Below are 17507 nucleotides of genomic sequence, written 5' to 3' on the forward strand. Positions count from 1 at the left end.
CTACAATACTCTGCGCTAAAGGGCCCCTTGGCCTGTTAATCTACCAAATCACAGAAGAGAGGACTCAGTCTCTCTGCCTTACCACTTACCAGTTAGACAAGTCAATTACAGTCTCCAGGCCTTGGTGCCCTTGTCGATAGAATGGCACATGGCCACCTGCTGTAGAAGCTACTGTGATTACTAAAGACAAGGTCCAACGTCAACCACGATGCTTAGCACGTGGTAGGTAAAGGGTAGCAATTTTTACCCTCTCATACTCAATGCTGGTTCATTCTCTTGGCACACCTGTCCGCACTTTGAGCTTCACCTGTACTCTCTTTTGCTTACTTGTTCTATTACCTGGTTCCACCTTTGCCTCGAACCCTGGTGGCACAGTGGTTAAGAGCTATGGCTGCTAACCAAAAGGTCAGCAGTTTGAATCCATCAGCTGCTCCTTGGAAACCCTATGGGGCAGTTCTGCTCTATTCTACAGGGTGGTTATGAGTCAGAACCACCTCAATGGCACCTAATAACAACAGCAACACCCTTGTCTAGGATCACTCCTTTGACCCAGTCAAAAATAGTTTTCCAAGTATTTTATGCAGCAGATTGTATTTTCCCAAATTGATCCTGGCAGTATTTTCCCTCACCTTAAAACCTGGGCAGGCGTGTGCCAGCTCTGACCAAAAGAGCGTCGTGGAAGTGATGCTCTGTGGCTTCTGGGGCAACTTCATAAAAAGGATGCCACTTCTTGGCTTTCTCACTCTTGGGACTTTTATTGTTAGAATGCAGCCACCATGTTGTGAGGAAGCCAACACCACATGGACAGGCCACATATAACTGTTCAGACCAACAGCCCCAGCTGAGTTCCTAGTCAACAGCCAAAACCAGGTGCCAGACAGATGAGTGAGTGGCCTTCAGACGGTTCCAGCTCCCAGACTTTGAGTCACTCCCCGCTAAGGCCACGTGGAGCCGAGATGAGCCTGCCCCTTCCCAGCCCTCCCCACCTTGCAGGCTCATGAGAAAAATAAATGTCGCTTTTTCGTGATGGACTATTACACAGCTTTAGTGCTCGGAACATTTTGCAAAGCAGAACAGGGATTTTATATCAAATTATAATAGATCCACTTTATTTATGGCACTGTAATATTATCATTACACTCTCTATATACAGTCTACAGTTTATGTCAGCCACGCCGGTGTGACTCTGCCCTTATATTTGGGACAATCCTCTTGCTGGGTGGGCCCAGAAAGTCCAGACCTGGGCAACAGCCACCAGGAAGCACATCTGTGCTTTCCCCCATCTGGGTGGGGGGCAACAGAGACCCTGAGAATCAGAGGTTGTAGAAGCTACATGCTATGGGCTTTGGGCATCAGCACTGGTGCTCTGCTTAGGGGTCTCCAGTGACTGTGGTCCCCTTGGACTGCACGCTTTTCCTCCTAATGACAACAGTGACAGGCCCATCAGGCAATGCCTTGATGACGTTCCAGGCTTCAAGCCGTGTGAGGCCTTGCACAGTAGCACCAGCCAGTTGTAGGATCTCATCTCCTGGCTGGATGATTTCACTCTGTTCTGAAGCTGCCCCTGGAATAAGGGAGAAGATGATAATGGGCTTCACAGGCCACAGGGCAACAGAAAAGCTTCCCTTCTACCCTTGGTCTCTGAGGAGCCAGGACAGCTGCAAACAGAACAGCACGACCACCCCTCGGTGGTTCTAAAACTAGGTGACTTGGAAGTTGAGGCACATGCCCCAGCTCTCTCTGGCCCTTAGGAAAGGGGTGCCCCATGCTGTCCCCAAAAGAAGGAGACTTCAGGCAGCTCCAAGCCAGAGCCTGGCTGGGAGACATCCACTGTTCAGAGGACACTGGGGAACTGAATCATCCACCAAGTCCCCTTAGGCATGACCCAACATCCCACCCCGTCACCTGCAGGTCTCTCCCCTCTCTAATTAGGTCATCAGCATTGAATGGTAGGAGAAAGGAGCTGGTGAGATCTTCACGGAACAATCTTCTTGGTGTGTTTGGCTCTGAGGCCTGGAAAGGGCCCCTGGGCCTGCGTAAAGGGGACATGATCATATGTGGCTCCCAATGTTTCAAGCTGTACATGAAAGCTGTCGTTTTACTGTTTATATGGAAAGAAAAAGGTTCCCAACCATTTGACCCATGATCGTCACATAGACTGCCTAAGAACAGAAACTAACAATAATGATAATAACAAAAATCTGGCTAAATTGTATTGAGCAATTATTACATAACAAGCGCTGTGCTAAATGCTTTGTGTTTATGATAATAACACTGTGAAGTACATACACACTCTTAGTGCTCCCTTTGAGTGGTAAGGAAACTCAAGTCGGTCGCCTGAAGCTTCAGAGCTGCTAAGTGATGGGGCCTGGGCTTATTCCCAGACTTTCCAGCTCCACCACCTGCATTCCTAAGCACGACATCACCCTGCAGCTGACAGGCAAACGGACCAGGAGGGTGAAGGGACTTATCCAAGGTCACACTGCCATAAATGGAAGAACTAACCCTAGAATTGGAAACACTAATGGCGTAGTGGTTGAGTGCTACACCTGCTAACCAAAAGATCCACAGTTCGAATCCACCAGGCGCTCCTTGGAAACTCTATGGGGCAGTCCTACTCTGTCCTATAGGGTTATTATGAGTTGGAACCTATTCAACAACAGTGGGTTTTGTTTTGTTTTGTTTTTTTTAACCCTAGAATCCAGGTCTCCTGACTCTGAACCCGATGTTCATTCCAGGTCAGCCTTCAAAAGTTAAAAATATCTTTCCCAGAATGGGGGTTAACATGGATTCTGGGTGCTATGAGTTGAATTGTGTCCCCCAAAAATACCTGTTGAAGTACTAACCCCTGTACCTGCCAGTGTGATTTATTTGGAAATAGTCTTTGCAGCTATAATTAGTCAACATAAAGTCATCCGGGGAGGCCCTAATCCGATAGGCCTGGTGTCTTTGTAGAAAAGAAGATGCACAGAGACAGGGAGACAGAGGGTGCCCAGCCATATGAAGACAGAGGCAAAAAGGTTAGAGTTACGCTACCACAAGGCAAGGGACACTAGCAGCATCTAGAAGCTGGCAGAGGCAAGAGAGGGTCCTCCCCGGAGCCTCCAGAGAGAGAGCATGGCCCTGCTGACACCCTGAATTCAGGATTCTGGCCCCCAGGACTGGGAGACAACAAATTTCTGTTGTTTTAAGCTCCCCATTTTGGGCACTTGTTACAGCAGCCCTAGGAAGCTAAGACACCAGGGGAACCACCAGATGAGCCTCAGTCCAGCCTCCAGGTTCCAGCATTGCCACAGAGCCTCCTCTAACAAAAGCCACCAGCCATGGGGGCTCATGGGGGCAGGGATGCCCTTTGGGCCTCAGTGCTAAGAGCCCTCAGAGACACACAGCACCTCTTTGACAGATGAGGAGCCTCAGGAGTGGAAAGAAGGACCATTTGGCAAGTCAGAGGCAGAGCTGGGACTAGAACCCAGGCCACTTGACTCCCTGTCCATTGCTTCTCTCTCTACAGCTCCTTGCTCTGTGGCTTGAAGGGTTCCAGCTTGAGAAGCAGCAGAGTTTTATAGGTTAGCTGCAGTTCATTCCCGGTTTTCACAGGCACCAGTGATCCCCACTCCAGGTTGTGTTGAACACCAATCCATGATTTCAAGCAAAATATCAAAATTTTAGATCAAGGCAGGATTCAGTGGGTCCAGGATTAGGGTGAGGTGAGTGAGGCTAAGTAGTACAAGTGTGGGGTTGGACGGTGTCTTTATTTAAAACATTGCTAAGTTGTTCATCATGGAGTTCTTGGCATCGATTTTGATCTTTTTAAATATTGCATTGAGACACTAATCTTGATCACTGAGTAATTGGGCACCCCCTTCAATTTTGCACCCCAGGCCAGTGCCTCACTTTTCTTGCCTAGGTCCAGTCCTGCTAAACTGTATCAAGCCCAGAACTTCAGCAACCTAGAGGGATTAAGGGGATTTTTTTTTTTTGAGCCAAGGAGAAAGGACAGAAAAAGCAGAACTGAGCTCTGAGAAGGTTTGCATGCCCCTCAAGAGGATGTGGGTTATGGGAAATCAGTGTGGCCTAGAAGGTGCTCAGAAGCTGTTTGGGTGCCTGGCCACCTGCCCACCAGTGGACAGGATACAGAGCCCAACATACACACACCTTTGAATATCCTGTTAATGGTGAGAGGCTTGTCTCCGTGCAGTGAGCCCTTTCCTCCTTCCAGGCTGAAGCCCAACCCTGCAGAGGTCTTCTCCAGCGTCACTGTGCAGACCATGGCCTCTGCTGCTGAGAAAGACGGGCGCTTCAGTGAGCAATCCTCTCCCAGGCATGACACCCTGGGCATCATGGGAACCCTGGCTGATGCAGCCGGCTGTACTTGTATGTGTACATGTATACACACATATGCACATGCATATACACACATTCACGTGCAGACACATGCAGACTCACACATCTTAGACCACACACCAGGTAGCCCACATGTTTCTGGGACCACAGATTACCGAGCAGCCCCACCAGGACTTGCCCCAAGTGGCCAAAGGCAGTGCCACCCACAGGGCTCCTGTGAGCTCGGAGAACTTACTGGATTCTACAGACGCATCGCTGGCTACAGAGATTGAGGCTGCAGAGTCAGTGGAGGAGTTCAGGTCCGGCGTGACCTCCAAAGCTGGCTTCCTCGTGACAATCACAGCTTGCCGTGGGTCCCGAGCTTGGCGGAGGATGGCCAGGGCATCTGTGTGCGTGGCCCCTTTGAGAGACTTCCCGTTGATGGACAGGACCTCATTGCCCTTCTGAATAGTCCCTTCCTGGGCAGCCAACCCATTTGGGAACACTCGGTGAACCTGAGCAAACCAAAGGAAGTCAGAACTCAGAAACCTCTAGTTAGTCAAATCAAGAGAATTTTTAGGCCAAGGAAAATGGTTCCCTTTCTGCAAGAGGTGTCAGACAAAATAATTGCATGTCTTTGCTTCGGCTTCTTTAATGACGCAATGTTATGGGTTGAATTGTGTCCTTCCAAAATATGTGTTGATTCTCTGGCCCTTGTACCTGTGGATGTGATCCTGTTTGTGGTCTCAGTCCCCAGGCTACAAGGCCCAAGTGTGAAGCAAGTATGAAGTCTGTCTCTCTCATCTGTAGAACGAACAGAAACACCACCAATTCCCTGCCCCAAGGTGTCGAAAAGATTAATTTTGACAGCACGCCAATGACTGCCCAGCATGGCACTTGGTCATGGGTGGTGCTCAGTGTTAGTTCCCTTTTAATGAATCTGAAAGGAAGAGATGTGCTCAAACACAGAAGGAAAAAGAGAAAGCTCCAGAGCACATGCTCAGAAAATGTACATTGTGTCTTCCTGGTGTTTGAGTGGCTGCAGTGCCTCAGGGGTGGACGGCCATGTGCAGTGGCGAGAAATCTCTACCCAAGGGCAGAAGAAAAGGTCCAAGGTGCTACTCCTATGTGCACACTTTCCATCCTTCTCTTCAAATGGAAAGTGAAAAACTACTACATCAGGTACCACTTTATAATATTCCACTACCCGGTTAGTGACAGAAAGAGATACTTACTGGTTTCTGTGCTTATTCATGGTAGAAAACTTTGAAAGAGATCAAAGAAGTTGCTGCTCACCCACTGTTAACTCTGAAGGGACCCAAGTCAGTGTTGCAAGAGGCTGTGGTATGTGTTATACTGGGGGATGCTGTGAACTGGAGGGCTTATGTTCAGCTGGGCAAAGGAGTTAAAATGCACCCAGTACAGCCCACATAAAGGACACACTGGGACAGCATCGCTGTGGGAGGACAAGAGTGCACTCGGCTTTAGAGACAGGGGCAGCCATGTCACAGCTCGGCCTGTGAAGATGGCATGGCTAGAAACCACCTTGTCAGGTCTGAGTGACCTGAAGCAGGGGGCAGAGGGCAGCAGCCAATGCTGATTAGATGGCATGGGCCAGATAAAGTGGGCCCACAGGAAGAGATGCAGATGGGCCCAGACCTGCTCCCCTGCCCACACCTACCCCGGCCTCTAGGAGGTGCTAAGCAAACAGGGGGCGGGACCACAAGATCTACGCCTCTGGATATCCATCGTGTGACTGCAGTAAGTGCTGCCTGTTCTCAGCAGTGCGGGTCCCACTGCTCTCAACCAGCCATCGGGCAGCTCCACAATTGTCCAAATGAGCGTTTTCCTTCTCCAAATGGGTAAAACCAGGAAAGCAGCCCCATTGCTGGGTGGTGCAAACAGTTAAGTGCTCTGCTGCTAACCAAAAGGTTGGAGGTTCAAGTCCACCCCAAGGTGCCTCAGAAGAAAGGCCTGGTAATCTACTTCCAAACACCCAGCCACTGAAACCCCGTGGATCACAGCTCTGCTCTGACCTACGTGGGGTCCGAACGGGTCAGAGTCGACACGACGGCCCCTGGTTTTCTGGTTTCACAGGACCCTGATTTCTCAAGGCCCCTTTCTATCCGCTGAGGACCCTACCTATGCAGGTGAGGGCTCTTTCTGTGCATGTGAGGAGCCTTTATATCCAGGCGAGACCCTTTCTGTACAGGCGAGACCCTTCTTCTGTCCGGGTGAGGCCCCTTTCTGTGCAGGTGTTCTGTGCTATGGATCACAACTGGGTTGTCAATCCTGACTGTAAACCTTTCCAGAAATGCCCCTGGGGTCATAAACCTCCTCGCCTAAACGTTTAATAGTGAACAGGTTACTGACCCATATTTTCAAAGGAGTAGACATAATATTGAATAAAGTTTGGATTGAATTTTTTTTTTAATGTCTTTCCAAAACTTTCAAAAATACAGGCATTAGGGCCTTGACCTCCTCCCTAGGTTCTGATTCAATAGTTCTGCTATGAGGCTTAGGCGTCTGTATTTTTTTTTTTTTAAGTTTCACAAATGATCTCGCTTTATTTTGGCATATTAAAGTTGTTTGGGATATACAGAGACCTTCTTTGTTAAATTAAGGATCGTGATGAAAATCAAATATGGAGTCACATAGGCGACCCTTACTAGCAGGCTGTCAAAGTGGGGAGGGCAGAACATTCTTCCTGAGAAAGATGGGCCCTGACAGCTCCCCTAATGGCTCGATGTCATGGCTTTCATGTGGCTTGGTGTCATGCATCTTCTGTCCCTCACCACAAGACCCCTTCCTGGCAAGTGTCCCCCTGCCGAGCCCCAGTCTTGGCTCTTACCTGCCCCCATTGCTGGGCCACTCACCGTGATCACCTTGGTTTCTAGATCTGCTCCTCCTGCCAAGCTGAAACCAAGGCCGGCCCCTTCCTCCTTGTGCAAGATGGTGACATGGATGCTGTCTAATTGCTGCAGAAGAAAAAAAAAAGAAACATTATGTGTCTGTACGTGTGTGTGAAACATCTGACTGCAACAGTGTAAACAATTCAAAGAATATTCTAAAGTCAGACGGATTTGATCTCCAATTCCAGCTTGGCCATGCCACAAACTATATCACCTCCTCAGACTTCAGTTTCATCATCTATAGAGGGCGGACTATAATTTCAAGAGTCACGGGAAGCATAGACAAAAAAAAAATTGTATGTAAATCAGAAAATATTGTTCTTTTCCTCCCATACTCATTCTGTCCACACCCACACTCTAGAGACAGACAGTACTGGAGCCGTTTGGTCATGTGGAAACCCCAGCGTTTGGGAGAACACGTCTCTACCGTGCCAGGCCTCAGTGGGATGAGGTAAGGTTAGGACTTCGGACCCACTAAGTCAGGGGTCAGCACTGTTTTGGAGAAGTCAGTGGCTCCTTCTCTTTCCCTGTTCCTCCGAGGGCGCAGCAGCACTAAGGGAGCCCAGCTGACATCTCACCTGGACACCCACTCACAAGCACACCCAGTGCACGGTATGTCCCAGGCTGGACACACACGCACAAACACACCCAGCGCAAGTACGTCCCAGCCTGGACACACACTTATGAGCGCACCCAGTGTACAGTATGTCCCAGCTTGGACACATGCTCAGGAGCACACCTAGAGCCAGTACATCCCAGCCTGGACACATACTCACAAGCACAACCAGGGCACAGCACATCCCAACCTGGACGGCTCTCTGATGGACAACAGTCAGAAGCTCCCGCTCCAGTTCAGAGCTACGGTCTCAGGCTACGGGGGCCAGGAAGATAGCTTCAATGAGCGAAACGGGCAGGTGTGTGACACTTAGAGTGATGGAAACTGCAGAAATGGGAACTCCTGCTCAGAAAGGGCAGCTGCTACATAGGAATGCAGGGCTACCAGACTGTTCCCCTTAAAAACAGAGAGATTAGAAATCCAGGCTTTGATTCAGGCTTTGTAATAACAAAATACATCCGCAGGTCCTTCCGGCTCCCCGGCTACCAGTTTGCACCTTGGCTCTAGGGGGTCAATTTAAATCTAAACAATCACTTTCTCGAGTGCCATGAGGGCACCTGGCTTGCAGGTGGTTCTCAGATCCTCTGATGCAGGGTCCCCAAGACCCAGAGGGAGGAATGTACTTCACTGCCGGGCTCCCCCAGCACTAACCCAAATCACCCAACTTTTACCCAAGTATCAGGTCACTCGCCCTATAGGAGACTCCTGCCAAGCTTAAAAGCAAATGTTCTCCAAATAAGACCCTAGCAGGACAGCTCTTGGTTATTGACACAACGCTTTTGCCTCCATTATTTCATTGCAGCTGAATAAGGCCCTGGGGGTAATGAGCTTGGTGCACAGGTGAGAAGAGTGAGAGCCACGGAACAGGAAGGGCTCCCAGGGGCACACTGTGTCCATGAGGCTTCACCACATCCTTGACAGGAGGATTACAGCTACCACACCTCCTAGTATAGAAACGGAGGGTGTCCTTGTGCCCTCATCTCAGACTGCGTGCTCCAGGTACAACAAATGCCTGTGTGAACCCTGAGAAGCCCAGGCGGTAAAAGGCCCATGAGCCTGTACTCTTCTGCATGCTGGGCCCCAGCTCGGCCCAACTTTGGGTCATGCTCAGAAACCATATAGGAAGTAGGACTTTCAGAATGACTCAGCTGAAACACAGGGGCCCCTGAGACCTGGGGCCTGTCACCTCGGTGAGAACAGGGATCAGTCACCTCAGTGTATGGCAGAAATAATAAAAGCACTATGGTGAGAGCTCTCATAACCCATGCCGTCCACAATGGACAGCTCGTGCTCCCGTACGCTAGCTTACTGGAGATTCACGCCAGGACGGCAGGCCAGAGGCTATGGAAATAGCACTGACCCTGCAGACAGGAAACCTAGACTCTGTCATCAAGCACCCTGGTCCATGACCTTCACCTTTCTCATTTATAAAATAGTTAAAAAGATGGAGTAAAACAATGTATTGAAAGCAATAAAAAGCTCCCTTTAATGCAAGATCTTACTGTGGCCAAGAGTCACAATGTCCTCTACCACAGGCAGGACATAACCTGGGTCTGGCATTAGCACCTCGGAGCTCCCTTCTTGAGCCTTAAGGAGTATAGGGCTGCTCAAACTGCCCCCCACTGGCCCCACTGATAAGACCACACAGCCCATCATCAGGCCTTGGTCCCTGGCAAACGCTGACAGAGGAAACCTACCTTTAACATTGATTCATCCAGAACCTTCACTTCCTCTATGAGCTTCTTCAGTTCCTCTGAGCTCAGCAGAGAGATAACAGATTGGCCAGCCTGAGGGGAACTGTGGTTCCAGTCGTCAGCTTCCTTCGGCTCCGTCAGGCCCTCTGTGTATTCTCTCAGCTCCGAAAGGCTTTCATAGGGAGAAACATCCCACAGTACAAATAATAATAGTAACAAAAGCTTGCATTTTTTGCAGAATTACTCTATTCCAGGCACGGTGCTAACCACTTATGTGCATTCTATTATTTGATACAACAAAGCTACAAGTGGATACTAGCATTCATCCACCACAGAGATGAGAAATTGGGGCTTAGGGAGAGTAAATAACTTATCAATGGCCACACAACTATGAAATGCTAACATCCAGGATTCAAAATTACAAATCGTCGTGTGTCCAACTCCAAAGTCCATGTTCTAGACCTCAGCTCTTTGCCACAAAGGGCATCTAATGCTTTGGACACATCTGCACTAATGCCACCATCTCTTGTCTGTCCATTTGTTGTACCATGGTGACTAACTCCTTGCTGTGATGCTGGAAGCTATGCCACCAGCATTTCAAATACCAAGAGGGTCACCCATGAAGGACAAGTTTCAGCAGACTAAGATGGAGCGCATTGGTGGTTCACTGGTAGAATTCTTGCCTTCCAAACGGGAGACCCAGCTTTGATTACCAGGCAAGGTACTTTATACACAGCTACCATCTGTCTTAGTCACCAGTCTAAGACAGACAAGAAAGATCTGGTGACCTCCTTCCAAAAATTAGTCAATGAAAACCCTATGGCTCACTACAGAATACTGTCCGATACAATGTTGAAGATAAGCCCCAGGTTGGAAGGCACTCAAAATACACACTGGCCATAATGATGGACTCAAGCATACTGACAATTGTGAAGATGGCACAGGACCAGGCAATGTTTTGTTCTGCCATACATGGGATCCCCATGAGTTGGAGCCAACTCAATGGCAAGTAACAACAAGCACAAATGCCACAGTCAGAACACAGTCAAGGCACCCAGTTTGGCATAAAGGGTATAGCCTGCCACTGAAGCAGGTGCCCTTCCAGATACACTCTTACCTCTGCCATCTTTCACAGATGTTGTCAGCCCCCAGCAACTACAAATGGTAACCACTTCGCATGCACCTGGTCTTCTTCTGAACTCATCTTGGCATGTTGTTGTTATTAGCTGCCGTTGAGTTGGCCCCCAACTCATGGACACGCCATGCACAATGCAACGAAACACTGCCTGGTCCTGAGCCATCCACATGATTGGTTGCAGATTGGACCATTGTGATCCACCAGATTTCATTGGCTGATTTTCAGAAGTAAATTTCCAGGCCTTTCTTCCTATCCCTTCTTAGCCTGGAAGCTCTGTTGAAACCTGTTCAGCGTCATTCCAAACCACAAACCTCCACTACGGACAGATGGTGGCTGTGTATAAAGTGACTTGCCTGGGAATCAAGCTGGGTCTCCCGTTTGGAAGGCAAGAATTCTACCGCCGAACCACCAACGCCCTCTGTCTTGGTACACGTAGCTGGTTTTTTCCAGTTACATTTCATATTTTGCATGAAACCATGGTTTCGGTAATAGCAAATTATTCCTCTCTCTGATAGGTGTTTAGTGTTAAAAAGGTGGAAGGAGTCCTTGCAGCAGTAAATTCTAGTGGTAAGCCTCCCAGTTCCAACCAGAAGAGGTTCTCAGCCAAAAAGCATAATCAACTCATGGTGACCCCATGAGTGTCAGAGTAGAACTGCATTCCATAGGCTGTGACCTCTCAGAAGAAGATTGCTGGCCTGTCTTCTGAGGTGCCTCTGAGTAGATTTGAACCACCAACCTTTTGGCTAGTAGTCAAGTGCTTAACCATTTGTACCACCCAGGGACTCCTCTCAGACACAAAAACACATAAAACAACAGGCAGAGCAATGCTTTAGCTAGTACATCCGGGAAATTTTTAAAAGATGTATTAAAAAAAAAAAAAAAACCCATTGCCATCAAATTGATTTGACTCATAGAGACCCTACAGAACAGAGTAGAACTGCCCCATAGGGTTTTCAAGGCTATAAATCTTTATGGAAGCAAACTCTCATTCTTCTCTCAAGGAGCAGCTGGTGGGTTTGAACCACTGACCTTTCGGCTAGCACCCAAGCTCTTAACCACTGTACCACCAGAGCTTTTAAAAAAGATATATAGGATTAGAAAAGAAAGAAAAATGAGAATGACAAAGAGAAACCCTGGCAAAAACACTCACTTGAGCGAGAACCCCGTGTCTGAGGCAGACATTTCAGCAGAACTATTTGCTGGGTCTTCGTTGGATGATGGCGTTGGAGGTGCCCCTTCCTTGGGGATGCAGGGATTCTGGCCACAGGAGACTGAAGACGGAAGGCAGAGCAAAGATTTCATGACAGCCGATGACACTTGGCTGCTGATGGAGTACAGTCTACTGGTCTTTTCATCCAATGGCCTCACTTCACAGGACTGGGTCCTGGACAGAGGGAAGCTCCGTGCCCGCTGGCTCAGCGTCTTGACAACGGGGCCTTGCGATTCCTCAGTCTGTGCGGATAGCAGCCTCAGAAGAGGGTCTGGGTCAGTGGCAGGGGTCTTCTGAGTGAGCTGCAGCCCTGGGGGAGGGGACTCAGACACACTGGTGTCTCTAGCTTCTGAAGCCGCAGGGGAAGCTGGGGGCAGCTGCTCTTTCTCTGACTGCTGTTGCTCACCTGTGGATGGAGCCCCTCGCACAAAGAGGCCAGAAACCCGTCCTCCCTCTTGCTTTCCAGAAGGTTTTGCTCCGTCTCCAAGGGGGGATTGGAGGCTTAGTCTCTGGGCTCCTCTATCTGCAAGTTGAGAGGAGCCAAATGTTTCAAAAGAGCTGATTCTCTGCTTGATGGAGGAGGAGGCCCGCGGGTGAGGCCCAGAATGCTCCCTGGGTGCAGGTGTTGGCTGGGTGGGTGAGGCTGCACTGGGCAGCCTTTTGAGGTCTGGAGCACGATTCCGCAAACCTTTCAAGCTTTGGCGAAACCAGGCTGGCTTGGGGGCCACAGGAGGACCTTTCTTCACAGTGTTGCTGTCTGCTGTCTTGTAAACTTTGGGAGCACCATTGGCAGCGTCCAACTTTGCCAGGGCCCCATCTGAGTGGCCCTGTGTCCCATCTTCCTCACCCAAGTGGACATTGGGCTGTAGCAGCATGTGGCCATGGTTCTCACTCATTATGGGGCTAAATAAGTTTTTGATGCAGTCAGAAATTCTAATCCAAGGGTCTTCGGCTGTGGCGTCAAGGCTATAGTCCATCCGAGCCTGCCTCTTAAGCAGTGGGTGTTTTATGGGGGATGTTTGATGCACTAGAGAGCAGAAACAAGGCAAAAGCTGTGTATTACACCTTCTGGTGATTTTTCTTCCGAAGTTCTAGTTTAAAGCTGAATAGCAAGAAGGATTCTAGAGGAAGAGATTAGCAGAAGTGGTGGGTCCCCAGTTGGGTGCGTTCCACGTGCTATTACCTGACTGGTGTGATTAACCATTTTCGTCACCCAGGGACTCTGCTACTTTGTCTACATGCAGGTAATTAACCAGCGTGCTCAGCAAAGCAGTGTTTTCGGTACCTAAAGAGCTTATGGGAAGGTTACAAAGGAAAGAAGAATTGTGACAGTGATTCTCAACCGTGGCTGTACATTGGAATCTGGGGAGCTTTAAAAGTATTGACTCCCACCCACGAGATGCTGATTTAATTCACCTGAGGTGCAGCCTGGGCCTTGGGCATTTGAGAAGCTGCACAAGTGATTATAACGTGTATCCTGCTCTATGGGGCTGCCAGGATCCCAGGCAAGCTCTGACAAGTTCAACTCTTCACTACAGGTGGCAACACGTGGGAGTCTATCTTGGAGGACAGCATTGAGCCAGCATCCCATCTGAGCAGGTAGGGGAATCTCTTCCCCTGACTCTTTTCCAGGGACAGAAAGAGGCAGCCCTGAGACGCGCACAGTCAAGAACCCAAGCTGATGTGTGGCTCTGCCATGGCCCCTAGGTCTGACCTTTCCCTGGTTAACAGTATGCTACTCTGGCTCTGGACTTTGGAGGATGTTTGGTACAGGAATGCAACTCAGTTTAGCGGGGACTGATCCTTCCTGTCCCATGTCTCAGTGGCAGGCCTCAAGGGAAGCAAACTGCAGAGTATTAGCCTTGATGATATCAAAGAGAAGCTCTACATCATCCAAAAGACCTGGGCAGTTATTACTCACTCCAGGACTTTGGCAAGTGAGTCTTTTGCTGCATTGATAAAATGCTCTGCTTTGAGGAGCTGTTGTTGTGAGAATCAGGAGCCAGAGGGTGAGGAGCCCTTGTCAGTAGAACACCAAGGTGTCCCCTGGTGCATTGCTCAGTTAGGATGACTGACGGCAGAGACGGTAGAGAAGGAGAAGGCTCCATTAGTTGGGCTCCTGCTCTGGGTGAGATGCACCAGGTCCTTCTGTTCGTGATATCACTTAGCTCTCCAAGAGCTGTTCATATGCTTTTTATGTAGCATTACTCAAACTGGAATATGGTTTGTAGCCTAAATATTTATTTCACTGCCTCTACTGTGAGTTCCTTGATGTCAAGAGCTGGTCTCTTTCTCTCTCTCTCTTTTTCTCCCTTTCTCCAGCGCCTAGCATAGGACCTCATGAAGCCAGTATTTAGTATGTTCTTGCTGAACTGAATCGTATGTTGGGGTTCTGTGTGATTTTCCACACCTTGCTCATGAGTAAACCGAGGCCCAGAAGTCAAAGTAAGTTGCCCAGAGTCACACAGTTAGTGAAAGGCAGAGCCAGGTGTCCTATCCTGGTCTTCCTGACTCCAAAGCCTATGTTCTTTCTACAGAACCAGTAAACATTCAAATCATGTCTGAGTGTTTCCAGATGTACCATCTGGGCAACCGTTCCTATCCACCTCATGGAGGTGGTAACCACCAAGAAAATGCTCCTCTTGTTTTCCGGACACAGTATTCTAGACTTGGAAATACTGAATGCAACATGCTGGAGGCAGCTTCCCAGGACGATGGGTGAGAGCGTCTTTGGATCTCTCCCCAAGTGCTCCAACCAGCAGTTGACTTTCTAGGTTAAACTGTACTCCCTCATTAAAAGTTCATCCCCCCACCTCCACCAACACAGCATCACAGACCCAGCCTGCTGGTTTCCCACCAGAGTTCCTGGCAGCGTCTCTCCTATTCTGCTGCCCACAGCCCCTAGGGAGGATCCCTGACTGATCATCAGCCCAGGCATCCTGTCAGTGCAGAAAGCCCCAGTCCTCAGGCCAAACTCATGTTCTTACCTTACCACTGGACCTTTGTCCAGAGGCCCTTTCTTCTGGGAGATTTAACTGAAAGCCTACCTGGGTTGGCTCTCTTCCCTGGCTGGTCCTCTGTGGAGGCTATAGACTGCGGGGTGACTCCAGGTCCCGGGCAGCATGCAAGGGTGCAGGGGGTTCCCCCTGCCGTGTCTTCCTGCAGTGCGTGGAGTGGCAACAGCTCTCTTGCTTCCTGTGGTGTAAACAGGAAGTGAGACCGTGTCAAAACTGTAGCCTTCAGCTGTGAGAAGGCAAGGCACAATTCGATTGGGGTTGGAGGGCGGATATGAAGCTGCTTATATGAGAAGTTCATCAACAGCATTGTGAAGCGAGTCCTTTCCTCCACTGCACTGTCTTCGTGCCCTGGTGCTGCAAAGTCAGCACCTTCTGGGGGTCTAGAGTTCACTTCCAAAAAGCTGGCATCTAGAGCATGGTCTCTCACTGTTGGCATATGTGAAGATCCTGGGCTCTTTGTGATGGGGAAAAGAGGCTAGGGGGATGCCGTAGGGGGCTGGTACTGCTTTCTTTATATCTGAATCCTGGCTCACTAAGCTAAGCTCCCCAGGAGGGCACAAGAGCACCGTTGAAACCTGAGGCAAAGAAAGTTCCACCTTGTCTTTATTAAGCTCAGGTTAGAATGCTCAGAAGAAAATCATGGCAATAGCTTTAGCTGTTGTTATTCAATGTTTAGTAAGCACACTTCAAAGGATGACAAATACTCAGCATCTGTGCTATCGCCCTCCCTTTGCAACACCCAGGGTGACATTATCAATCTAGTGCAGAATTGTTTTTGCCCCCTTGAGCCTAGAAGCAGCCTCAGGCTCCTTCATAAAACAGCCTAGGAAAGAGACAGACCAGGCACCAAGTAGTTATAAAGTATTCTAATAGAATTTGGATTATAATGTAGGATGAATCAGATGCTACCAGAGCCCAGAGGAAGGAGGGAGCACCAGTTATGCCCAGAGGTGGAAAAGCCTTCCCTAGAGAGCCGCTTTTTGTCTGGTCCTTGAACAAAAAGTGAGAATTTTCTAGGCAGAGAGGTAGAAGAAGGTCATTCCAGCGACATATACACATAGACAGAAGAAGGGATAAGCATGATAGCTATTCAGAAAAAAACACAAGACATCAGCAAACTGACTCTCCTATATATGATCTTCTGTGAGAGAAAGACTCTCCCCTGCTGGGGTTGCCTCCACGTTACTGACTACTGACGTTTAGTTCAGAGCCAGACTTAATGATGGGCTCTGACAAGGCTGCAGGCTTCCTTCCAGAAGAAGAAGGAAGGAGTAGCAAAGCATTTGAGATTAAAAAAGAAATGACAGGTGTCCTTGGCCTGAGATTCAATATCTGTGTTGTCAATAACCATTCCCTGGAAATGAAAGGTCTACAAAAGAAATGTATTTGCAACATGTTTACAAGTGTCCCCTCCCTCAGCCTGGGTTTGCTGTTATAAAGCTGAGCTTTAGGAGAACATTCTGGAAATGCAAAGAGATTAACCACCTCAAAGGAATCATTGGACTTCTTGCAATAGTCCTTCGAAAATCAAGGGCTGGCCAAGACGTTAGAAACTTAATACATCAGGTTGATGGGATCTAAGACTCACATCATACAGAAAAAAATGACATGCGGTTCAAGTTTGATTGACCTCTAAGGTGACATCTGTCTCCATCTATGGATTGGTAACAATTTTTATAGTTACTTTTATAGGTATAGCACTCTTGGTATTAAACAAGTAGTCAGTGCACATTGCATTTTGGAACAGACACAAATGTATTTTGTCTTTTAATCAACACATCTGAAGTCTCACCCTGTTCAAGGTTGTTTTAAATGAACCCCTAAAATAAGTTTGGGGTTTGCTCAAATTTTTCTCTGAGTAGTATTTGCTGGCACTGTGTTTGATGGGTGAAGGAGAGAGAAGAGAGCAGAAGGAAGGAAGGAGGAACAGACATGTGCATTTAGCAGGGAGGGGAAAAGGGTATTTTAAACACAAGTGATAGTTTGAGCTGATGTTCTAGAAGAGAGAGAACTGTTCTTTTGTTAAAAAAAATTCTGAAGGTAACTTTGGTTGTGGAAGTTAAGTCCCTTTGAGCTATAGAAGACGGAAAAGATATGGTGCTTGTCCATTAGCAGCTTAGGAAGAGACTTGGGATCCTGGAGAGAAAAGAGGGGGGACAGAGAGAGAGTAGATAGAGAGATAGAAAGATGGATGGATGGATGGACGGACAGACGGACGGACGGACGGACGGACGGACGGATAGGTAGATAGATAGATAGATAGAAGATAGAGAGGAATATAGTGAAACCTGTGAGAACTGGAACTCGCCAGGATGCCTTGCTATTCCAGGTCTTGCAAGTTTTCCATCTTTGATAGTATGCAGCCCTACCACTTTTCTATCACTCTTTTTAGTGGAAAATATTTGCGTTTCCCTTCTCAGACAGTTTTCTGCCTTACACAGGTTCCAGCTTTCACAGGTTTTACTGTAGATAGAGATTGACAGAGAGATCGACTAGCTGATCTTAAAGCATGGCGGTACGCTGACATCAAGCAGGAAAATCCCCAATGAGAAATCCCCAAGAATGTCCAAGGAAGTTTTAAGAACAGTGATGTCAAG

At 48.5% G+C, this 17507-nt stretch overlaps 1 protein-coding gene across 6 annotated transcripts in view; it reads right to left on the minus strand.

The window, feature by feature from the left end:
• The window catches only part of LOC111751623 (pro-interleukin-16-like), a 32492-nt gene extending 17342 nt beyond the window's left edge, over positions 1 to 15150 (minus strand). The window contains exons 1-8 of one of the 6 annotated variants that reach the window (XM_023552983.2): positions 14941 to 15055; positions 13077 to 13186; positions 11834 to 12920; positions 9549 to 9717; positions 7200 to 7301; positions 4580 to 4838; positions 4156 to 4281; positions 1005 to 1564 (exon numbers count right to left, since the gene is read on the minus strand). In XM_023552983.2, coding sequence (XP_023408751.1) covers positions 1371 to 1564; positions 4156 to 4281; positions 4580 to 4838; positions 7200 to 7301; positions 9549 to 9717; positions 11834 to 12870 — 1887 coding nt within the window. In that variant the 5' untranslated portion in view covers positions 12871 to 12920; positions 13077 to 13186; positions 14941 to 15055 and the 3' untranslated portion in view covers positions 1005 to 1370. Of the gene's footprint in view, positions 1 to 1004; positions 1565 to 4155; positions 4282 to 4579; positions 4839 to 7199; positions 7302 to 9548; positions 9718 to 11833; positions 13015 to 13076; positions 13187 to 14880 lie in introns of those variants that run through there. The other 5 variants (XM_023552979.2, XM_023552982.2, XM_023552981.2 and 2 more) reach the window with 5 other exon arrangements.
• Between the last annotated feature and the right edge of the window lie 2357 nt (positions 15151 to 17507).

This window comes from Loxodonta africana, chromosome 13 (genome assembly GCF_030014295.1).
Source record: "Loxodonta africana isolate mLoxAfr1 chromosome 13, mLoxAfr1.hap2, whole genome shotgun sequence".
NCBI lineage: Eukaryota > Metazoa > Chordata > Mammalia > Proboscidea > Elephantidae > Loxodonta > Loxodonta africana.